The 20,795-nt window shown below is 34.7% G+C and overlaps 3 protein-coding genes across 3 annotated transcripts in view; 1 reads left to right on the top strand and 2 right to left on the bottom strand.

Moving 5' to 3' along the window:
* Window positions 1–4,444: 4,444 nt before the first annotated feature.
* On the bottom strand, window positions 4,445–5,929 carry LOC120425175 (cyclin-dependent kinase 1). The gene is made up of 3 exons (XM_052707571.1): window positions 5,780–5,929; window positions 5,510–5,674; window positions 4,445–5,441 (listed from the first exon to the last, which is right to left on the bottom strand). The coding sequence occupies exons 2-3, from the start codon at window positions 5,656–5,658 to the stop codon at window positions 4,694–4,696; spliced, it is 897 nt and encodes a 298-aa protein (XP_052563531.1). The 5' UTR covers window positions 5,659–5,674; window positions 5,780–5,929; the 3' UTR covers window positions 4,445–4,693.
* Window positions 5,930–9,446: 3,517 nt separating this feature from the next.
* On the top strand, window positions 9,447–10,316 carry LOC120425171 (methyltransferase N6AMT1). Its single transcript, XM_039589605.2, has one exon. It carries the CDS (start codon window positions 9,521–9,523, stop codon window positions 10,187–10,189), a length of 669 nt encoding a protein of 222 aa, XP_039445539.1. The 5' UTR covers window positions 9,447–9,520; the 3' UTR covers window positions 10,190–10,316.
* Window positions 10,317–11,021: 705 nt separating this feature from the next.
* Window positions 11,022–20,795, bottom strand: part of LOC120425173 (guanine nucleotide-binding protein subunit alpha homolog) — a 45,914-nt gene continuing 36,140 nt past the window's right edge. Inside the window, exons 4-6 of the mRNA XM_039589607.2 lie at window positions 15,897–16,028; window positions 15,691–15,830; window positions 11,022–15,629 (exon numbers count right to left, since the gene is read on the bottom strand). Coding sequence (XP_039445541.1) covers window positions 15,272–15,629; window positions 15,691–15,830; window positions 15,897–16,028 — 630 coding nt within the window. The 3' untranslated portion in view covers window positions 11,022–15,271. The remainder of the gene's footprint in view (window positions 15,630–15,690; window positions 15,831–15,896; window positions 16,029–20,795) is intronic.

The raw sequence follows: 20,795 nt of genomic DNA, 5'->3' as shown, positions 1-20,795 counted from the left end.
AACAGTTGAAAGAAAAATTAAACCGCACTGAAAACCACATTCTAAATGTGAGAGAGGGCAGAAATGGAACTGTTATACTGGGTGTCTCGGATAACGTGGAAAGTGTAGCTAAATCAGTCCAGGAAAAATGTGGAGAACTCTTCAATGTGACCGTTCCAAAACCAAAAAAACCAAGACTGAAAATAGTAAAAGTGGCTGAGGAGCTTAATGAAACTGAGTTAAGAGATGCCCTCATTGAACAAAACGACGTATCTGATGATATAGAGCTGCGATTAGTGACAAGTTTTAAGAATGGTCTTGATGAATACTGTGTGTGGACCTACATCATTGAAGTTGATTCTTCTTCTCATGAATTTTTGCTTGAATTAGAGAAGGTGAACATAGGATGGGAAAGATGTAAAATAGTGGAATGTTTTGGTATTATTCGATGTTTTAAGTGTTGTTGTTATGGCCATAAAAGTAATGAATGTAAGAGCGAGAGTGAGGTTTGCTCCATTTGCGCAGAAAACCACAGAACAAATGAATGTAAATCTGAAATAGAATGTTGTGCTAATTGTTTGACAATGAATAGAATGAGAGGTTTAAAATTAAGCACAGATCATGCTGCATTTAGTCGTGAATGTCCTGTCTATAAAAGACAAGTAGCCCGCAAACGCCATCAAATTGATTACACTCGATAGCAATCAACGAAAAACAAGAACAATAAACAAAAATGGTCAGTGATTAGCTTAAACTGTGGTGGACTGTCTACAAACTTTGAAGAATTTAAATTATTAGTCCAAAAATATAAACCGAGATTAGTGTTAGTAACAGAAACACATATAACAGAGCAGTTGGGAGATGAACATTTGGGAATCGATGGGTACAACCATGTGAGTTGTTTTTCAGACTCAAGACACACAGGAGGTGTAATGATTTATTCACAATCAAACATTGAATACAATGTGCTTTGCAAAAGTCAGATTGGACGAAATTGGTTCTTGTCAATCGATGTAACTAGAGGTATGAAAATTGGAAGATATGCAACGTTGTATCATTCCCCAAATGAGCCGCATGCAACATTTTTAAAAATTTTAGAAGAAAATTGGCTTGAGCAATTCGTAGACTTGTCAAAATTTATAGTGGTGGTTGGTGACTTCAATATTGACTGGTCAAGAGAAACAAGTGATGCATCTAATTTGAAACAAATCTGTGATTCATTAGGTTTAAAACAAAATGTTAAAGATTATACACGCATAACGAGGTTGACGAAAACAATGATTGATCTAGTCTTTTCTAACTGTGATATAGGTGTGCGTACTGTGAGTGAAATGAAAATATCTGACCATGAAACTTTGTGTTGGTATAATGTGAATGAGTGTACTGTTGCTAGTAAATCAATGAAAAAGATCACTTGTTGGAAAAATTATTCTAAATCTGCTCTAGTAAATCTTTTGAGACAAAACAGGAATTTTCCACTTAATTTTGAGGATATTCATGATAATGCACTCAACTTAATAAGTAATTTAAAAAAATGTGTTAAAACGTTAATAACTGAAAAATTAGTCTCTGTCGATAAATGCTGCAAGTGGTTCTCAGTAGATCTATTACAAATGAAGCAAAGGCGGGACCAGGCCTATTTGAAACATGTAACAGAAGGAGGAGCTAATTCATGGGCAATTTACAAAGCATTCAGAAATGAGTACTCCAGTACCTTAAGAAGAAAACGGAAAGAGTATATTCAAAAGTCAATCGAAGAAAATAAAAATAACAGTAAAGAGTTATGGAAAATATTAAAGAAAATGATAAAACCTGAAAGCGCACCGGCTAATACTATCTGCTTTGATAATGTCAATGAAAAAAATAGAGTTGAGATTCCTAGAAAATTTAATGAGTATTTCGTAAATAGTGTACAAGAAATTAGCAATTCTATTGAGGAAGTGAATGCACCACCTGAGCTTGAGTTTCAATTTTCTGCAACAAATATGTCGTTTTTTGAAACAATAACATTAGAAAAACTAAAATCTGTGATATGGTCTTTAGAATCAAAGTCTGGATCTGACAATATCAGTGCTTCTGTTTTGCGCGACGCTTTCGAAGTTATAGGACAAGATCTATTGAATGTGATTAATCAGTCATTAATATCTGGAGTGGTGCCTGACAGTTGGAAAGAGTCAGTGGTCATTCCCATAGAAAAAGTCCAGGGAACAATGAATGCATCAGAGTTTCGACCAATAAACATGCTTCCTCTCTATGAAAAAGTTTTAGAACTGACAGTTAAAGAACAACTTCTAAATTATTTAAATGATAACAAACTCCTAGCAGCAGAGCAATCTGGGTACCGTAAAAACCATTCGTGTGAGACAGCTCTTAACTTGGTTATTTCGAAATGGAAAAAACAATTGGAAAGCAGGAAAAAAATATTCGCGGTTTTTCTAGATTTAAAGAGAGCTTTTGAGACTATTTCAAGAGAAAAATTGATTGCAGTCCTTAAACAATACGGAATTACAGGAAATGTGATTAATTGGTTTTCTTCTTACCTAGTCAATCGAAGTCAACGAACTAAGTTTAACTCTGTGATATCAGTTTCCATAGAAACGTTAGTTGGAGTACCTCAGGGAAGTGTTTTAGGTCCCCTTTTATTTATTTTATATATAAACGACATGAAGAGAGTTCTTAAACATTGTGATATTAACTTATTTGCTGATGATACTGTGCTATTTATTGCCTCAGACAATGCAGTTGCAGCTATAGAAAAATTAAATTTTGATTTGGAAAACCTCTCTTGTTGGCTAAAATTCAAAAAACTCAAACTAAATGTATCGAAAACAAAGTATATGATAATTGCTAACACCAAAGCAAGTCTGCCAAATTTGATAGTCAGTATTAATGGCGAAAGATTAGAATGCGTTACCGAAATTAAATATTTGGGAGTAATCATTGACGATAAACTGGACTTTAAAAAACACATAGATTATAGTATTAAAAAGATTGCAAAAAAATTTGGTGTACTATGTCGTTTACGCAATGATTTAACCCAGTGGAGTTTAATTTATATGTACAAAGCACTTATTTCACCACACTTTGATTTTTGCCCATCCATAATATTTCTAGCTAACGAACAGCAAATGAATAGGTTACAAAAAATACAAAATAAAATCATGCGTTTAATTTTAAAATGTAATAGGCGAACTCCAAGGCAATCTATGTTAAATGCACTGCAATGGTTATCGGTGAGGCAGCGTGTAACATTTCTAACAATTGTTTTAATTTATAAAGTAGCAAACGGAATGGCACCTGAATATCTTCAAAAAATATTAGTTCGTGGTTCAGACATTCATCAGCACAACACTCGTATGGCTTCAGAAATAAGAGCAGCATCGTTTCTTTTAACAAGCACACAAAATTCATTATTTTATAAAGGTATAAAACTATACAATACATTGCCTAGAGACTTTAAAAATGACAAAAAACTTTGCGGTGTTCAAAAGGAAGACATTAGGTTTTATAAAAGAAACTGTTGGTATATGATTTGAGTACTAGTTAAGTGTAGATTAAGTGACTTTTTTTTGTGTGTGTGAATAGCTTTGTATGATGATAGAATTAGCAAAAAAAAAAAAAATTAAGGTTGATGGACGCGCATGGGCTTAAAAAATAAATAATAATAGCAACATAACAATGAAAACAAGAAGTTAATTAACCAAACAAAATATCTAACCAGATAAATCAGACACTCTGCTATTCCCATGGGCGGGGGTAAGTGGAGGGCCATCATCATCATCATCATCACCAGTCAATGTAAAATTTTAGATAAGTTTTGCATTCATTGTTTTATATAAAACATATTTTACTAATTATATTGAAGTTACTACCGCCAACCGGGGGGAAATCGAGACTACGGTCTGAATAGGTACAGGAGATTCCAGAGCAATACATCCAAACATAATGCATTTTTTTGCTTAAATAGCTGTCTTAATTCGTTACATTTTTCCTTATTTGCCCCAGATGCCGGTGTTTCATTAAAATTTATTTAATATGAGATTTTTGTTTCAAATTTAAAATCGTAAATTTATTCAGTCTTTTAAAATAAAATAAAAAAGAAAAAAATCAAAGCTCTAAGCATTTTGCAGACCTGTAAAATTAATTTATAATTATTTTCCCTAATAAGCCAAATTAATGCTAATATTTGCGAATACAAATATTAATTCATTTTAGAGATTACTTAGTATTCAACTGTACTATTTCCACATCCAAATCTAAATTTCCGGACCAAAATTTGTTTTTTTTTTCTATTTCGGGAACTCCCGGGACAGCAAGGCTGCCTATAGCACGATCTGGTTAGTAGGCTCAAAATAGGGACAAATACCCTACGATCAAGTGCAATAATCAAAACGTAAACCTACGATTTCAGATAAGAAATGCACTGTTAGATATTCTGGAATAACAAAAAAGACGCACTTAAATCCGAGTCATACGTGTATTTTATTTTCTGATTACAACCTAGAGACAAAAAATACGCACAGTTTGACGCTGAATCGTTTGCCGGAATGACGGTTCTGGTTTGGAATACCTTAGTCTAGAGAAAATCTTAGGTTTAATTGAATACGATATTTAAAAAAAGGGGAGACGGTGGAAGGTGGAAAAAGTCGCCTGATATTTACAGCCAAAGCGAACGCAGCAACGCAGCTGAAGGGAGCGGAAAAGCGAGATTCCTTTAATCCGTTGGCACGACCCGCCGATCAAACCCGTCAAAGTACTTGTGCTCGAGGATCTTCTTGGCGGAGATTCGATGCACCGGGTCGTAGATGAGACACTTTTGCAGCAGGTCGAGGCCGGCCGAGTCCATGTTTTTGAGCTGATCCTTAAGGTTGTTCTGGGTCCAGCAGGGGAAGGTCGGTTTGTAGTCCGGGAGTGACGTTACGCCGGGCCAGATTTCCTCGGTGGGGGTCTTCAGGATGCGGAACATCCGGAAGAGCTGATCGATTTCCGAGTCGCCTTGGAAGAGCGGTTTCCGGGTGGCCATTTCGGAAAAGATGCAACCGATGGACCAGATGTCAACCGGGCAGGCGTAACGAGGCGATCCGAGCAGGACTTCCGGGGCACGGTACCAGAGGGTGACGATTTCGTGGGTGTAGTTCCGGACGGGGATGTTGAACGATCGGCCGAGGCCAAAATCTGCCACCTTGATGATGCCGTCCTTGTTGATGAGGAGATTCTGGGGCTTCAAATCACGATGGAGGACTCGGCGCTTGTGGCAGAACAACATCGCGGCCGTAATCTGGTACATGTAGCTCTTGACCAGGTCCGGGTCCATCAGCTTCTCCGCCGGAAGTGTGTCCATGTACTTCTTCAGGTCCATCGACAGAAACTCAAAAATCAGGTAAAGCCTGTTCTCCTCCATCAGGACATCTTCGAGGGACACAATGTTAGGGTGTTTCAGCTCCTTCAGCAGAGAAATTTCTCTGTGGAAGAAGAAACCGTTAATTCTGGAACACACACACACAAACATAGACAATTGTGGACATTTTACCTGATGGCAGTTGACGGAATCCCCTCGTCGTCAGACTCGAGCCGGATCTTCTTCATGGCCACAATCTGGCCGGTGACTTTGTTGCGGCCCTTGTACACCACTCCGTACGTTCCCTCGCCAATCTTTTCAATTTTCTGGAAATCCTCCATTTTTTTGAGTTTTTTTCTGCGTAATAAAATGTAAGGTTAGCTCAACCAAAACTATCACCTTTCACCAACTTTCTCCACTAATTCAATCTTTAATCAAAAAACAATCAATTCATCCACTTACCAGCAGCCAATTGATGCAATTTTAGGCAAAAATTTCACCAAAATTCTGCCGCGGAACGCAGGGAGTGTGAGAGACGAAAGCACTTGAAACGGCTGTAAACAATTTTCGAGCGGGGTTTTTTGACGGTTGCTGCGATGCGGCTGCTGTGGGAAAATTTGAAAGTGACAGACAAGGTCGCCTTGGGATGTCAAGGGATGCCGGAGAGGGGGTTTCAGAAATGTCTGTGCGAATTTCGTTGAAAAGTCTGTATGGTTGAATGGGGTCCTGATTCAGAAGACCATGAAAAATATTGCGTGTGAGGTTAAATTTTGTACCAGCCAGTGAAACAAATGGTGTGTTAAAGTGTGTGAGATCCCGTTTCGATAACTTTACAGTTCTGGTTCGCTAATTCAAACGACTGACAGCTGTCAAAAGCTTGAAACCACGTATTCGAAGTTGTCGAACAATGAGGTTGAAACGTCAACATCAGTTTGACAACTGGTTTTGACAGTTGGGTGCTTTTTAATTCGAAAACATTGGAAGAAGCGAAGTTCGAATTAACGAATCCGCTCTGTATTCCGTTTTGCGAAACGACTGAAAATATTCGAAAACTGTACCTTAGAAAGAAAAATAATATTCCGATCGATTAGGTCTCTTAAGTAAAGTTATGCTTTGCGATTTCTGTAACTTTGCAATTTCTGTAAGTTTTTTTTATAGTTTTTTCTTACTCTTGCTAGTGCTTTAGTTAAAGAAATAATTGTTCCTAAATGGATTATGATGCAACACACAGCTGTAAGGAACTCCAAAACTCTGTTATGCACTTCAAAATAACTCATTGTATCTTGATTATTCACAAATAAAACCGAATTGAAAATTGAAAAAGTAAAGTTATAGGCTTAGCAAAAAAAATATATCTAAAAATTTTGAAACAACTTATTATGACACAAAATGACGATTTTTACTAACTTTTTCTTCTACTTTGTTTTGAATGTTTTAATGTGGAAAATAAAACTCCCAAATTTTGAGATGTGACAGAATTTATTGATACAAAATTGAATATTTCAAAGAATAAAAATCAGAAAAATATAAAAAATTTGATAAAAGACGCATATTTTGACAAAAATTTTAAAAATCGGATTCGATTATCCGAAGTAAATTTTCGACGCGGACTAAGATACTAGAGAACGGACTGGATTAAAAATATCAATTCATAGATTAAAAACGAATTTTTAATGTTCCGAATTAATTAATTTGAATATTTGTAAAAAAATAGTTTCTTAAATTTAAATTTCGACGCCAACATTTCAAAAAGCATCATGTACAAACCATGCGTTTTGAGAAAAACGCATTTGAATGTTGAGCATCCATTTTCAATTCCCATTTTAATATAAAAGCAAAATAAGATGTTCTAATAATAACGAACGATGAAAAACGTTTCTTTCATTGATACTTGATCAACCAAATTCAATAAAACATTATTTCCGTCGTTTTATTTAAGAAAAACAAACATAACTTCTTTTGAAATCACCAACGTCTATATCACCCTGCTGTCATTGAGGGGGACGCTTTGTTCATGATGTTTTTTTTTTTCGTCACGAGGTTTATGTAGTCTTTTGTTTGACAGGTTGACAGGGCTATATAAACAGGGAATGCTGATGGCAGAGATTTTGTTTATGTTACTTTATTTAAAATCATGATTAAACAGACTTTACTGAAGTAACTTTTGCTCATTTTTGGTGGAGAGGTAGCTTATTAGGAGTACTTTTAGAATATGCAATAACCCAGAAAGGGTCAAAATGTACATGATGCCTTTTGAAATGTTACCGTCGAATTCATAGATTTAAAAAGGTAAAATTTATATTGTTCAGTTTTAATGAATTTCAATATTTAAAAGAATGGGTTGTTTTGATTTCTTGAACTGTTCAGTTTTGGAGTTTTAAATTTGAAACTTTTTTTGTTTTTGTTTGTCAAAATATTATATTTTTTTAATCATTTAATTCCCATTTTTTTATTTCACTGCTACAAATTTCATTGAAAGTTGTTATCATCCCCTTCAAAGTTAACCCGAAAAATCAGGGGACAAAAGATTTTTTTTTGCAAAATACTTCAAAATTTCAATGGAAATTCAAGTGTAATTAGCTGAAATCAATTTACAATGCGTTGCCCTACGTTTCGAAGCATTTTTAGCATGTTTGGATTAATTTAAAAAGGTTTTCCGAGATGTTTTCAATCTTTGAAAATTTTCGATACTAAAATTTGTGTTTTCGTGAAATCGTACATTTTTTGAAAACTAAAGATTGCAAAAGTACTGAACAAGTGTTAAATTTAAAAACTTTGAAAAATATCATTATTATTATTTTTGATTTATTTTTAATTCTTTTTTAATTTTTAAATTTAAGATTTTTTGAATTTTTAAAAACATACAATTTTATTATGAAAAATCATAAAATATCAAATTTTTTGTTATTTATGATTTTTATTCAGAAATAATCAATTCTGAAATTTTGGTTTTTATTTTGAAACTCAATCATTTTAGAAATAAATATCTGTATTTTTGAAATGATGTTTTTTTTTATTTTCGAAATGTTGAATTATGGAATTTAATTATTTTTAAATTTTGAATTTCTAAATTTCATTTTATTGTTGAATCCTGGATTTTGTTAATCTCAGTTTATAAATTACGAACTTAAGAATTTTGAAAACATAATATTCAAAAATTTATGAATTTTGAGTTTTATTCATATTTAACGAATTCTCAAATTTATGGAAAAATGCGTGTTAGAATTTTTGAATGTTGATTTGCTTTGACCGAAAGTTCTTTAAAATCTAAGACTGAGAAATAATGAAAAAGAATTCAAATTATTAATTATTTAAAGCTTTTTTTACCTTTAATTTTTTTTTGATTTTTTTATTTTATTTTTTTTTTGTATTTTGTGAATTCAAATCTGTTTTAAATTAGAAATATTTTGAATTATTTTTTGATTACTTCCTAGATTGCTTCTCAATTTTCGATTTTAAAGAACTTTCTGATATCGAATTATTCACATAATGTGGTCCGGAAATTAAGCTCAAATTGGTGGTATTATTGTTCAAAATGATAAAAATTATTTTTCTGAATACACAAACCGCAAAGGATTCAAAATAGATTTTTAATTAAATAAAAAAAATACTTCACTTCACTTCACGGTCCTTCCTGACAGTGCATCTTACTTGACAGTTTGTTCCAAGGGGACAATTTGCATGGAATTGAGAAAAATAACATGGGTTTGGTCATATATTTTTAAATTATAGATTTGCAGAGTTCAATAGTTTTCATAGTATTGTATATTTTTATAATTTTCTAAATATCGTGAATTTTCAGATTTTTTTTCCAAATAAATAAATGATTTTTTTTATGACTTATCTCTAGTTTACTTCATTCTGGACAGAAAACAAAATCTTTTTGATTTTTGAAGAGCAGTAGTCGTCATACTTCGATGCTTCACAAGCATCTGGTGGAATTATGGAGCCAATCGCGAATTCTTGGGATTTGAATTAGCGTATTTTTTCTGTACATCATGTTTTAATATGCAGGTTATCCAACTACAGACTATTTCTCCAGGAGATACAGAATCTCTCAACCTACAGACTTCAATGTACCATTCTGGCAACCCTTCCAGCTAGTTTCAGTGACGGGCACAAATTATCCTCAAACTGTCAAACTCGCTCAAAACGTAAACAAAAAATCCCAGGATTTCTCACCCGCGGACGACCCCGAGCGCGATGCAAACTCCGCTGTACAAATTCTCGCCGGACGATTACGCGGCCGTGTACGAACCGGCCGAGGACAGCTTCCTGCTGCTGGACGCGCTGGAGGATGAGCTGGAAGCGATCCGTGCCCTGCGCCCGCTGGTTTGCCTCGAGATCGGCCCTGGCAGTGGGATCATAATTTCCGCCCTGGCGAAGGTGTTGGCCAACGGGGCGCTGTTCCTGGGCGTGGACATCAACCCGAAGGCGTGCCGGATGACGGCGCGGACGCGCGAGATGAACGAGTGCCCGGTGGATGTGGTGAACATGGATCTTGTTGGGGGGTTCGTGCCGGGGGTGGTGGATTTGCTGGTGTTTAATCCGCCGTACGTTCCGACCTCGGAGGAGGACTGCCCGAAGGAGCTGGAGGAGCACATTGGGCAGTTTGGCGAGGGGTTGCATGATCTGGTGAAGTCGTGGGCTGGGGGGTGCGACGGGATGGCCGTGACGAACCGGGTGCTGGCGACGCTGGACCGGATTTTGAGCCCGGACGGAGTGTTTTACTGTCTGCTGGTGAAGGAGAACAACCCGGAGGACGTGATCGGGAGGTTGGCCAGGGATGGATTTGAGGGTAGGGTGGTTAAGGAGAGGAAGATTAGGGGAGAGCATCTTTTTGTTCTAAAAATAGTGAAAAATAAACGATAATTTAAGGATTTATTGTGTTCACATTTTGTAATATATTTTTTATTACTTTAGTAAAAAGGGATTTTTTTTATTGTATATACACTTAACATACAGAGAAAATTAAAATAACTTTTACACAAGACAGAAATTTTGTTTTTCCCTTACATTATCTCGTATTTTTATTTACGTACTACGTTGTAACTATATCTACTATTGATTATTTTACATACTTTCAAGAGAGAAAATAAACATAATAAAAAGAAACGCATTCTTTGCCCGTTTTGATCTCGCTAAATTTACACTCAGAATTTGTTCCGTTCTCGTACTGCTTTCCTTGCTCCGTATCCACAAATATACAAATAAAGGGTTTTATTTTACGTTTCTGCTTTGTAACATTGAACAACAACTTATAAAAGAGAGAAAAAACATATAAATATTTGCGATCGTTAAACTTGCGTCCGTTTTGTTTTTCTTCTTCTCTAAAACTAGAGCTCACGTGAAATCCTGATTGCTTGCTCGCAATCCAAGTAGTCGAGGTCTTCAAGCCACGTGGCGTTCAACTCTGCGCGCGCGCTTTTTCCCGCGCGGCCTGCCTTGTCTTTTTTCGTTTTAATTTAAACTTTCATTGACAACTCTCGTTCGCCCATGGCACTCTTTGATTAATTAGAATTTGTTTAGCAGGACCGCGCGCTCACGTGGTGATGTTTCGCGACTCAATGCCTACTTTTGCTAGCATAAATGGCATTTTCTTCCTTCTTTTTTGCTTAGTTTGGCTTAAGCTTGATTTTTAGTTTCCTACTGCAATATTACTTTTTAAACTTGTATACGAAGACAACACCAACGGGTTTTAAATGGGGGGAAAAAGTGGGGTCTCAAAATCGCTATCAAAAACGTTTCGCTACACGTACATCGAATTGATTCTAGAAAAAGTCGTCGTCACCAAAAAGGTTGCGTTTTCTTTCAAAAAGATCGTTTTAAAATCAAGTCTTATTCGTTTGCCGTTTCCGATGTTATTATCGTTTTGATTAAGCTTAACTTCTTTTTTTCGCGTGTAGAAAACGAAAAGTTTGTCGAAAAAAAAAAAACGATTTGCAAAAGGCACAAAACTTAGCCTTTTTTTCCTCGCTGTTATTTTAGACTTCTCGTGCATGTTTGATTGTGATTGTGAGGAAGTTCTGCTTGTTACTGATTTTTTTTTAGAGGAATGACGTTGAGTATGTTTCGATAATTGCAATTTCTGTTCGGTTTTGATGAATTTCACTAAAAGCTAGCGATACATTTGTTTTTCTCTTCTTCTACTTCGCTAACCTGCGTTTATGATGTGTTTTATTTAAAATTATTTTTTGGTTTCATTAGATTGTAATTATGATGTTGTTGTTTGTTTTGCGTTTTGCTGAGGGATGTTATTTATCTAATTTATTTTATCGTTTTTGTGAGTGTGTTTCCATTGATGATAATGATGATTTGCGTGTATGTTTGTGCTATGAGGGCATAGAATGTAAATTGTGAGTGTATTGTTTTATTAGATTTAGTGGTGCATTCGTTTGATCGTCGTAAATTTATCTATTGTAGATGAAGAGATTATTTTTTACTATTTACAACGATATTGAGAGAGTTGCTGTTGTACGATACTGTTTGTTTCTTTTAACAAATAAAAAAGTCATAAGAAAAGAATAATACAGAGAGTGTTGATACGAGGATGCGTTTTGGCTAGCAAGATATTTCATCATTTGACACGATAAAATAAACGTATATCGGGAAAAGACGTTCAAAAGAAACAAAAAATAAATTGAGGAGTAACCGACACTTCAATTACGGACTTCACATTGAAGCTCAGAAAAACTAAATCTCATTTGAGGCGGCATTTACTATTCAATTAGGGTATGTCACACACAATGATTTACTTAACATCGTACAAGGCTCTTTCTGAAGTAAGATCTTATGTTCTTTTGGTTTGTTTGTAAGCTTATAGTTTCTTCGAATGCTCAAGTTGTCAAGATAAGTGTAACAATTCGGGAAATAGTACCATTTTAATTTTGTTATATGGTCGTGACATTATATCAACAATATCACAAATGGTAACCATACCAGAAATAATTTTCTTATGATTTCGACAGTTTCACCTTTGGTATTTGATTATGCGGGTTATAGTTTCTTCGAAGGCTCAAGTTGCATACCGTTCTCGAATGCTGAAACTTTTCAATTCATTAAACGATTCAAAAGGTTATTTTTCTTGATACGAGCAGTGCGAAAGAATTTTATCTTTGGTGTTGCCCTGCAAATGTAAATGTGTTTTCGCGTTGTTGATACAAATATGATCACATTCCACCAGAAGCTTTAAATACTTCATCAACTTTATATTATTTTAAAGGTTAGGTTCGGACTGCTTGGCACGTTTGTCATTGAAGAACAGTTTCTCTTCTAAGGTTGTGCATGTTAAAAGCTAACCGATCCAACTGTTATCACATCAAACAAGAGGCAATGAACCGTTCCCAAAATATCGAACGCCGGAAAAAATGTCGGATGCGATAAACACAATTCGGTAGCAGTCACTTGGTGGGAGTAGAGCTACAAGAAGGTATGGGCATATTCAGGGGGCGCTAGAATCAAAAAAAGTCAACAGTTCAAGATGGAAAACCATTAGCTCTTCTCAATCGATGGTGGAACAATGCGTGCCATGAGTCACAAAAATGCAACAAAAAAATTTCTCAGCTCGTCGGCGAATTCGTCCTATCGTTTTTAAATGACAATGTCTAAAGTCGCAAGAGTGCACTGCCTGAACGCTCGCAATAAGTAAACACTGATCAGTACAGTTTCTTCAATGAAGATTGTTTTGACCGCAAGAAATTTGATAGCTCTTCATGATGCAGGTTCTGATTGATAGATAACATTCAGATCGTTGAATGTGAAGTCCGTAATAGAGGTGGCGGAAATAACTATTTTTTTTCAAAATATTTAAGGTTATTTCTACAAAGGATGCTAGCAGTTCAATTTTGTTTAATGTTTCTAAGTTTTTTTGAAAACTGCAACATTACTTTCCAAAAACGTTTGTTTTTGAAGCTCAAAACATAACTTTCCTTTTAAAATTAACCTTAAATTTCTACTTTTAAAAATGTTTTTGAAGCTTTTTTCTGATGCTATTGCCAAATTTGTCATAGAAGGCGTAGATTGCGAGATAACAATACCTCTCAATATTCCCAAAAAGATACCTGGGAAGTTAAATTTTATTTGACATCCTAATTATCAACCAAGTCAAAAGTTGCCCCTTCAGCAAAAGCTCCCAAACTTCACATTTTTTTTTTAGGAAAATACATTTTTCATTAAATTTTGCCTTCTGGAATACACAGAAAAAAATCATGGTAATATTAATCAGGGACAGATTTCGATTAAAAAAAAAAAAATTATTACACCAGAAACTGGTGAGTTTTTATCAGTTTCTGGTGAATTTTCATGTTCTGTATTGTTAAAAGTTATTTTTTTCATTTTCAATCAAATCAGGAGTTTTTTTTTGATATTTCTTTTTTGATAAAATATATTTCAATAAATTCATTGATGCTTTGACAATTTTTGACGGCGTCATTCTGATAATGCTTTTGTGAGGCTTTCAATGCTTTTAGCAAAACATGTGGAAAATTCGTAAATATCAAATACAAATTAATTGTTAAATTGACTGTACAACCAAAAAGTACGTTTTTGCAATTCCGTCGTGAAACTACTTACTTTTCCTGTCATTCTTGAACGACGAAATATCCTACTTTTCTGTACCAAAAATAACAGAATCGAATTGCAACACTTTTGAGAATAAATGCTGAAAAGTTGAACTTTTCAGCATTTGTTTCGAAAAGTAACACTTTTCACGGTTTATTGACAAAAAACATGAAAATTAAATTTCACTCAATGGGTGTTTTCCAGAATTGCAAAAAATGTTGTATATAACTCGTGGCAAAAAGAGGATTTTTTCAGCACTCGTCGTATTTATCCAACTCGGTGAACCTCGTTGGATAACTGTACGACTCGTGCTGAAAAACTATATTTTTATTATAGCGGACAAAAATGCACTAAAACATATAAAATTGAATATAAATCAATAGCTCCAGTTTTTGTAAAGAAAAGCTGATATAAAAAAGGCTTTTATTTTATTTTAGAGAGTGTAACAAATTTGTGAAAAGCTAGAACACTGCACCATCATAAACTTTTTTGTAATTAAGTTTAAAAAAACTTACTTTTCCAAACATTTTATAGTGACGAAATGACCTACTTATCATCAGAAAAAATAACAGAGCTGAAAAGTTCATCATAGCACTTATTTGAACGCTGAAAAGTTAAATTTTTCAGCACTTGTATCGAAAAGTAATACTGTTCTACAATATTTTGGTTTTAGAGTTGACCAAACACACACGGCGTCAAAATTTTGTTCAGAATTGCAAAATTGCGTTAAAAAACTCGATTTTTTAGCACTCATCGTTTTTTTAAACGTGAAGAAGTGTGAAATTTTTTAAAATACTGTGTAGGAAATCAGACTAAGCATTTTTTTCTTGAATTTAAGAAAAACTCTGAAATTTACAAGACAACAAAACGAACATAAATTATTCGAACCAAATGACAAAATATGTTGTGTAGCCATTATTTTAAAAGCATCAATAAATGTACCCGTTTAGAACAAAAAAAAAAAACTGATTAAAAATATGGCAGTAAGGTTTGTGTTGTTTGATCTCTCGAGGAGAGACTCATTTCAGATTTTCAAAGAGAGAACATGGAACTCGACTATCGCTAGTAAAAACTGAGATTTATTCGTTTAGTTTTTTTCGTTTTCTAATCCTTGAACTTCAAAATTGCGTTACTTTGTTTTGCAAAGTGCGTTTTCTGCACTTTTTTTGTTGCTCTTATTGCATTCTGGAACGACACTGAAATCTGCTTTTTTTTCGTTTTCTGAAATTGAGGAAACAACAACGAAATGAAAAATTGGTGGTGGGCTGAAAAATAAATTAGAGCAAAACTTAAACCCTCTTCTTGCTAACTTTTTCATCTTCTTCTAACTTTCAAGAATAACCAATAATCAACAAAGAACTTTTTTTTTTCTTTAAACCTCAAACCTCTCTCTCTCTACTGCAGCATCAGCTCCGTCAGGTTCCGCTTGAGGATCGAATCCTTGACGGAGCTAAACACGACCTGGATGTTCTGCGTGTCGACGGCGTTCGTAAAGTGGTGGTAGATCGACTTTTTCGTGTTTTTGCGCACGTTCGTAAACATCTGCAGGATAAAGTTCTGCACGTCCAGGATCGAGTGCGGGTTGCCGGTAAACTGCGGATAGTACCAGCGGATGTCCGTGTCCGGGTTCTTGACCTTTTGCGCCAGCAGGTCCGTCTTGTTCAGGAACAGGATGATCGAGATGCCGGCGAAGGTCGTGTTGTTGACGATCGTGTCGAAGATGTTGCGCGACTCTTCGAGGCGGTTGGTTTTTCTACAAAGAGACAATTTTATTTGATTTTATCTAAATATTCTAGAGTAGCTCAAGATCCTACCTATCCTCCGCCAGGACCTGGTCAAACTCGCACGTCGACACGAGGAACAGAATCGACGTCACGGAACAGTCGAAGCATTTGGTCCACTTTTGCCGCTGCGTTCGCTGGCCGCCGACGTCGACGAACACGAATGGAATGTTCTGTGGAAAGGGGAAACAATAAATTAGCTTCTTATAACGAGTAGTTGAATTGAATTGCCAACTTACCTGTATTCTAATTGTAAACTCGTATACGCCCTTGGTCGCCTTGCGGCAGTGCAGAATGTCGCGGTGCGTGGGAACGTAGTCGCACCGCGATATCCGGTCCAGATCGTCGAGGAAGTAACTAACGGAATCACTCTGGAAAAGCGAAAAAGAGAAGAAAAATTGTTGATGAATTGTTACTCTCAATTTTACAAAATTATTTTTTTCATTCTGCCTTCCTCACCTAAACGAGAAAAGCCTTAAAATCACTTAAAAATGAACTTTTCAATTCCTAGACCTTCCAGATCCACCTACACGATTAGATATCGACTTAGAATCAGATTCCGAGCAAATGTCTTTATGTGTATGTGTGAGGATGGACGTACATAATTCGAAAATGTATGGTATGTCCACAACTCCTTCCTGCCCTGTTGATAACAGGGCAAAACAACTCCCCACGAAGATCAGCATGATTCGAAAAAAAATATCCGATTTTTTTTGTTTGGCCATTAGGATGACCTACGGCATGTTAGGGTGGTCCAAAAAATGACAGTTTTCGTCTAATTGCGCAAAAAATACTTTTTTCAAAAAATCATAACTCCGATCAATTTCAACCAATTTTAGCTGTCATGGACGCAAATGAAAGGTGAAATTAGGTAAGCTATTGAAGAAAAATAGTTTCAAAAACCTAGCTTGAACTTTGAAAAGGTCGTATGAAAACTTAAAATGCTGTTTTGAAGGTCGCGAGACCAAAGAACCTATGTCTGAAAATATTTTTATCGGATTCTTCGGGAAATAAAAAAAAAACAATTGTGAATTTATAATTTTAGATTTCTGAGATACGATTTTTTGAAAATAAATAGTGGGGTTTTCGACTCGCAGCGCAGAAACGTAAAAATTACGAAAACTTTTGGCACTAAAACTGCAATTACTTTAGAATTTCAGCGATGACCTATACTTTTTTGGGTACCAAAAGTTGCGTCTTTAAATTACGGCAATTTCAGACGATTTTTTGTACCAGTGTTTTTGCCTTCCTCACTGAGGTAAGGCTATAATCCTGCTCTAAAAATGAACTTCGTAAAAAAACGTCGTAGACCCACCTTCATGTATACATATCGACTCAGAATCGAAAACTGAACAAATGTCTGTGTGTATGTGTGTGTGTATGTGTGTGTATGTATGTATGTGACCAACAAACTAGCTCATGTTTCTCGGCACTGGCTGAACCGATTTGACCCGAACTTGTTGCATTCGACTTGGCTTAGGGTCCCATAGATCGAGTTTTATACAGATTGAAGTTTCGATAAGTAGTTCAAAAGTTATGTATAAAAATGTGTTTTCACATATATTTGGATCTCACTTAACTGTATGTAAACTATGTCCGGGTCCATCATCCGACCCATCGCTGGTTATGTTATCAAAAGACCTTTCTAACGAGTCCAAAACAATGAAGATCTGGCAACCCTGTCTCGAGATATGGCCACTTAAGTGATATTGATGTACTTTTTTGAAGCCGGATCTCACTTAAATGTATGTAAACTATGTCCGGGTCCATCATCCGACCCATCGTTGGTTAGATTATCAAAAGACCTTTCCAACGAGTCCAAAACATTGAAGATCTGGCAATTCTGTCTCGAGACATGGCCACTTAAGTAATATCGATGTACTTTTTGGAAGCCGGATATAAAAAATAGATGAAACTTGTGTACAGCCATTGTTGTGAGGAAGGCTCCAACCACATAGGTGGATTGAGTTAGTTTTTTTTATAAAGGGTGACATTCAGGACAATTTTTGTCCATGCTTCTTTGTGGCCCAAAAGATGCCTTCTTTGGTTCTACAAAATATGTAAAGCAGAAAAATCTAAAATTCTGGGGTGATGAAAAGATCATGGGTCACTAGGGTTTCCGAGTTATATCAGCAACACATTTTTGGGTCGTTTTTAGAGTCCCAAACAACCTCCCAAAATTTGGGAGCTTTTGGCTAAGCCCACGATTGGCGCAAAGCGAATGAAGTTTGTATGGAAATTACTATGGGAAAACTAGCATTTTCACATTTTTGAATTTACAAAATTCATGTTTCATAATTTGATGACACCAACATCGTGCAGGTATAGCCCTGGATGCCCTGGAAAACTCTTCCAAAGAGAGAATGCTTCTGAATTTTGAGAAATTTTGAAAAAATGGTACTTTTTTCTCACTAAAACTCAAATATCTTAGCACTGGATGGTCGAAATTGCATTTTCTCAGAGCGAAAAACATTCACCGTGAAATTTCCTACATGCATTGGTTTTGCTGGGAAATATAGGCTACTTAAAAATAAATGAGCATTTATGAAAAAAGTTTCGAAATAATGCGATTTTTTCGACACAAATCTACCTGGGAGAGCCCAAAAACTTCAATTTTGGTCCAATGCCGATCTATGGACAAAAACCTACATTTTGAAAAAAAAATACACACCGGATTGAAAAAAGTTAAGTATTGATTCCAAGCGATTTTGGAAAATTTGTTAAAAAAGGTGACTTTTTCCAGAAAATCGAAGAGTAAAAAAGTATTTAATCATTTTTTCTTGTCTAAAAAACATTGTTTCTAACATCATAATCTATCATTTAAAAAGTGAGCACCCAAAATTCCTCGACATGACCTCATCCATAAAACCACGTGGACACTTTTTTGAATTCTCGAACCCCCCTCGTCTTGTTTGGAACGTGGACAATCGGACCCCCCGCACTCCACCGCCAAGTGTCCACGTGGTTTATGGATGGTCCCTAAATGTGTTACCCATTGGAAACTCTTGAATTGTTTTGTTCTTTTTTTCTTTGTCACAGCAACTTAATACAAAAACAAAAAAAATCAAACACAACATTTTTTTTAAAAAGGAACAGCAAAATAGATTTCCAAAAAAGTGTCCACGGTTTTTATGGCATGGCCCATACATATTCACACTCGAATATCAACGAGTCAATGTTGACTGATTTTGAAGCCTAAAAAAACCTCTGACTTTTATGTAAAATTGGGCGCCCGATTGGATGGCGTGCAGGGATGCCAGATACACAGATTTGTCTGTGTTTCACAGACTTTTGAGCTTGTGTCAGACATTTTTGAGGTGCACAGACTTTTAAAAAACTTCATTGAATTAATATTTAGTAATCTTTTTTGTCCAAACTTATTTCGTTAGTCTTCAAATGCTTAAAAACGCAATTTCTGATGGATTTCAATGACTGTGAATTGATATATTTGAATTTTAGACAAATGCACAGACATACACAGACTTTTTTACAGACATTTTAAAAAACCAAGTGGCATCCCTGATGGCGTGTTCAAAATTCCGAAAAAAAAACTTATTTTTTATAAACTCTTTCTCAATTTTTTTGAACATGTCATTTCAAGGGAAATTTAATGTACTTTTCGAATCTACATTGGACCAAAAGGGTATTTTTTCATTTAGAACCAAATTGTTAGGCTTAGTGATTTTTCACGCTCGATAATTGCAAATTTCACGGGGACCTCAATTTCCAAACACCACATTTCACGCAAATTTCGCGGAACGATAAAAATGTTAAATAACTCTGAAAATCTTATGTTTAAATCACAGAAACTATTATTTATGCTCCATTATATATTATAAACTTAAACTTAAAAAATCTTCAATAAATTTGAACGTGACACAAAAAAATTCTCCTGATCTTCAAAAAAGATTCCACCTAGTTTATGGATGGGCTCTAAATATATTTGAAATAAAATGTAGGGCATGAGTATTCTCATTTATTAAACTGCTTTTTTAAATATTCGACTAATAAAATAAAAATAGTTTTCACTGATCTGCTTTATTTTATTGCATTTCATATCAAAGCAACATTTAAAAATCTTGTCCAGCAAAAAATTAGTGAATTAATTTGAATTTTTGCGACATTTGGCTCATTGACATTTTTTTTAAAGGATCTCCTTTTACAAAATAATATAATTTGTAACGAAATCGACATTTTAATTCAAAATAAAAACAAAATAAAAACAAAACAAAAAGTAGTATTTTATCTTCCACGGAAATCGTACACTCAAATAATCAAATATCGTTAAAATTAAACCGGACCCAGAAAAAATCTGTAATGTTTTTAAAGATGATTTCAAAGCTTTCATTTTATTTTGAACAAAGCTTGATTCTATTAATTTCTTTTGAAACTATACCTTTCAAATAAAATAGTAGACCTTTTTTTATAGCAACGAATGAAAATATTACTAAGCTCAGTTTTTTATAAAATTGAAAAATCTGAACAATTCATCAAATGGTTCATATCAAACTGAAAACAAATAAAATTTTCTTGAATAGTCTGTATACATGGAATATTTATTATGTTGTTATTTTGAAAAAAAAAAATTGACAGAATTGATAAATTTCACGAATTTCACGACGTCCACGAATGCGTCAAAAAATCACTAACACTATGTTAGTCATTAAACAAGGGTATTCATTCGCTTAATTCTACAGTAGTTCATAAGATTTTGTTTATTCCTATTTAAGCTTGATAAATCATTTTGAGAAAAATCGTTACAGTTTCACAAAAACATAAAATTTCACGGGATTTTGCGGAAATAGACAAATTTCACGGCATCCACGCTGTCAGCGAAATCGTGAAATTTCACTAACCCTAAAAATTGTTCATTTGAAAATTTTGTTTTTTTATTTCTAACTTTGCAGTGTGTGACAATTTTCTACACTGTTGTAGAACAAACAATTACAAAAATGTTGATATCTGGAGTGTTTTTTGAAAAGGTCCAATAAACCAAATTTCCAGTTTTTGCTTTTTGGGTGTTTTTGAAACTGCCATGAGTCAGGGGTATTGAAAAACACCCAAAAAGCAAAAACTGAAAATTTGGTTTATTGGACCTTTTCAAAAAAAAAACTCCAGATATGTAAACGTAAGCAGTT

The sequence above is a fragment of the Culex pipiens genome, chromosome 2, assembly GCF_016801865.2.
Source record: "Culex pipiens pallens isolate TS chromosome 2, TS_CPP_V2, whole genome shotgun sequence".
Taxonomy (NCBI): domain Eukaryota; kingdom Metazoa; phylum Arthropoda; class Insecta; order Diptera; family Culicidae; genus Culex; species Culex pipiens.
Note: the sequence above shows the minus strand (reverse complement) of the source record. Positions and strands in the feature narration are given on the sequence as shown.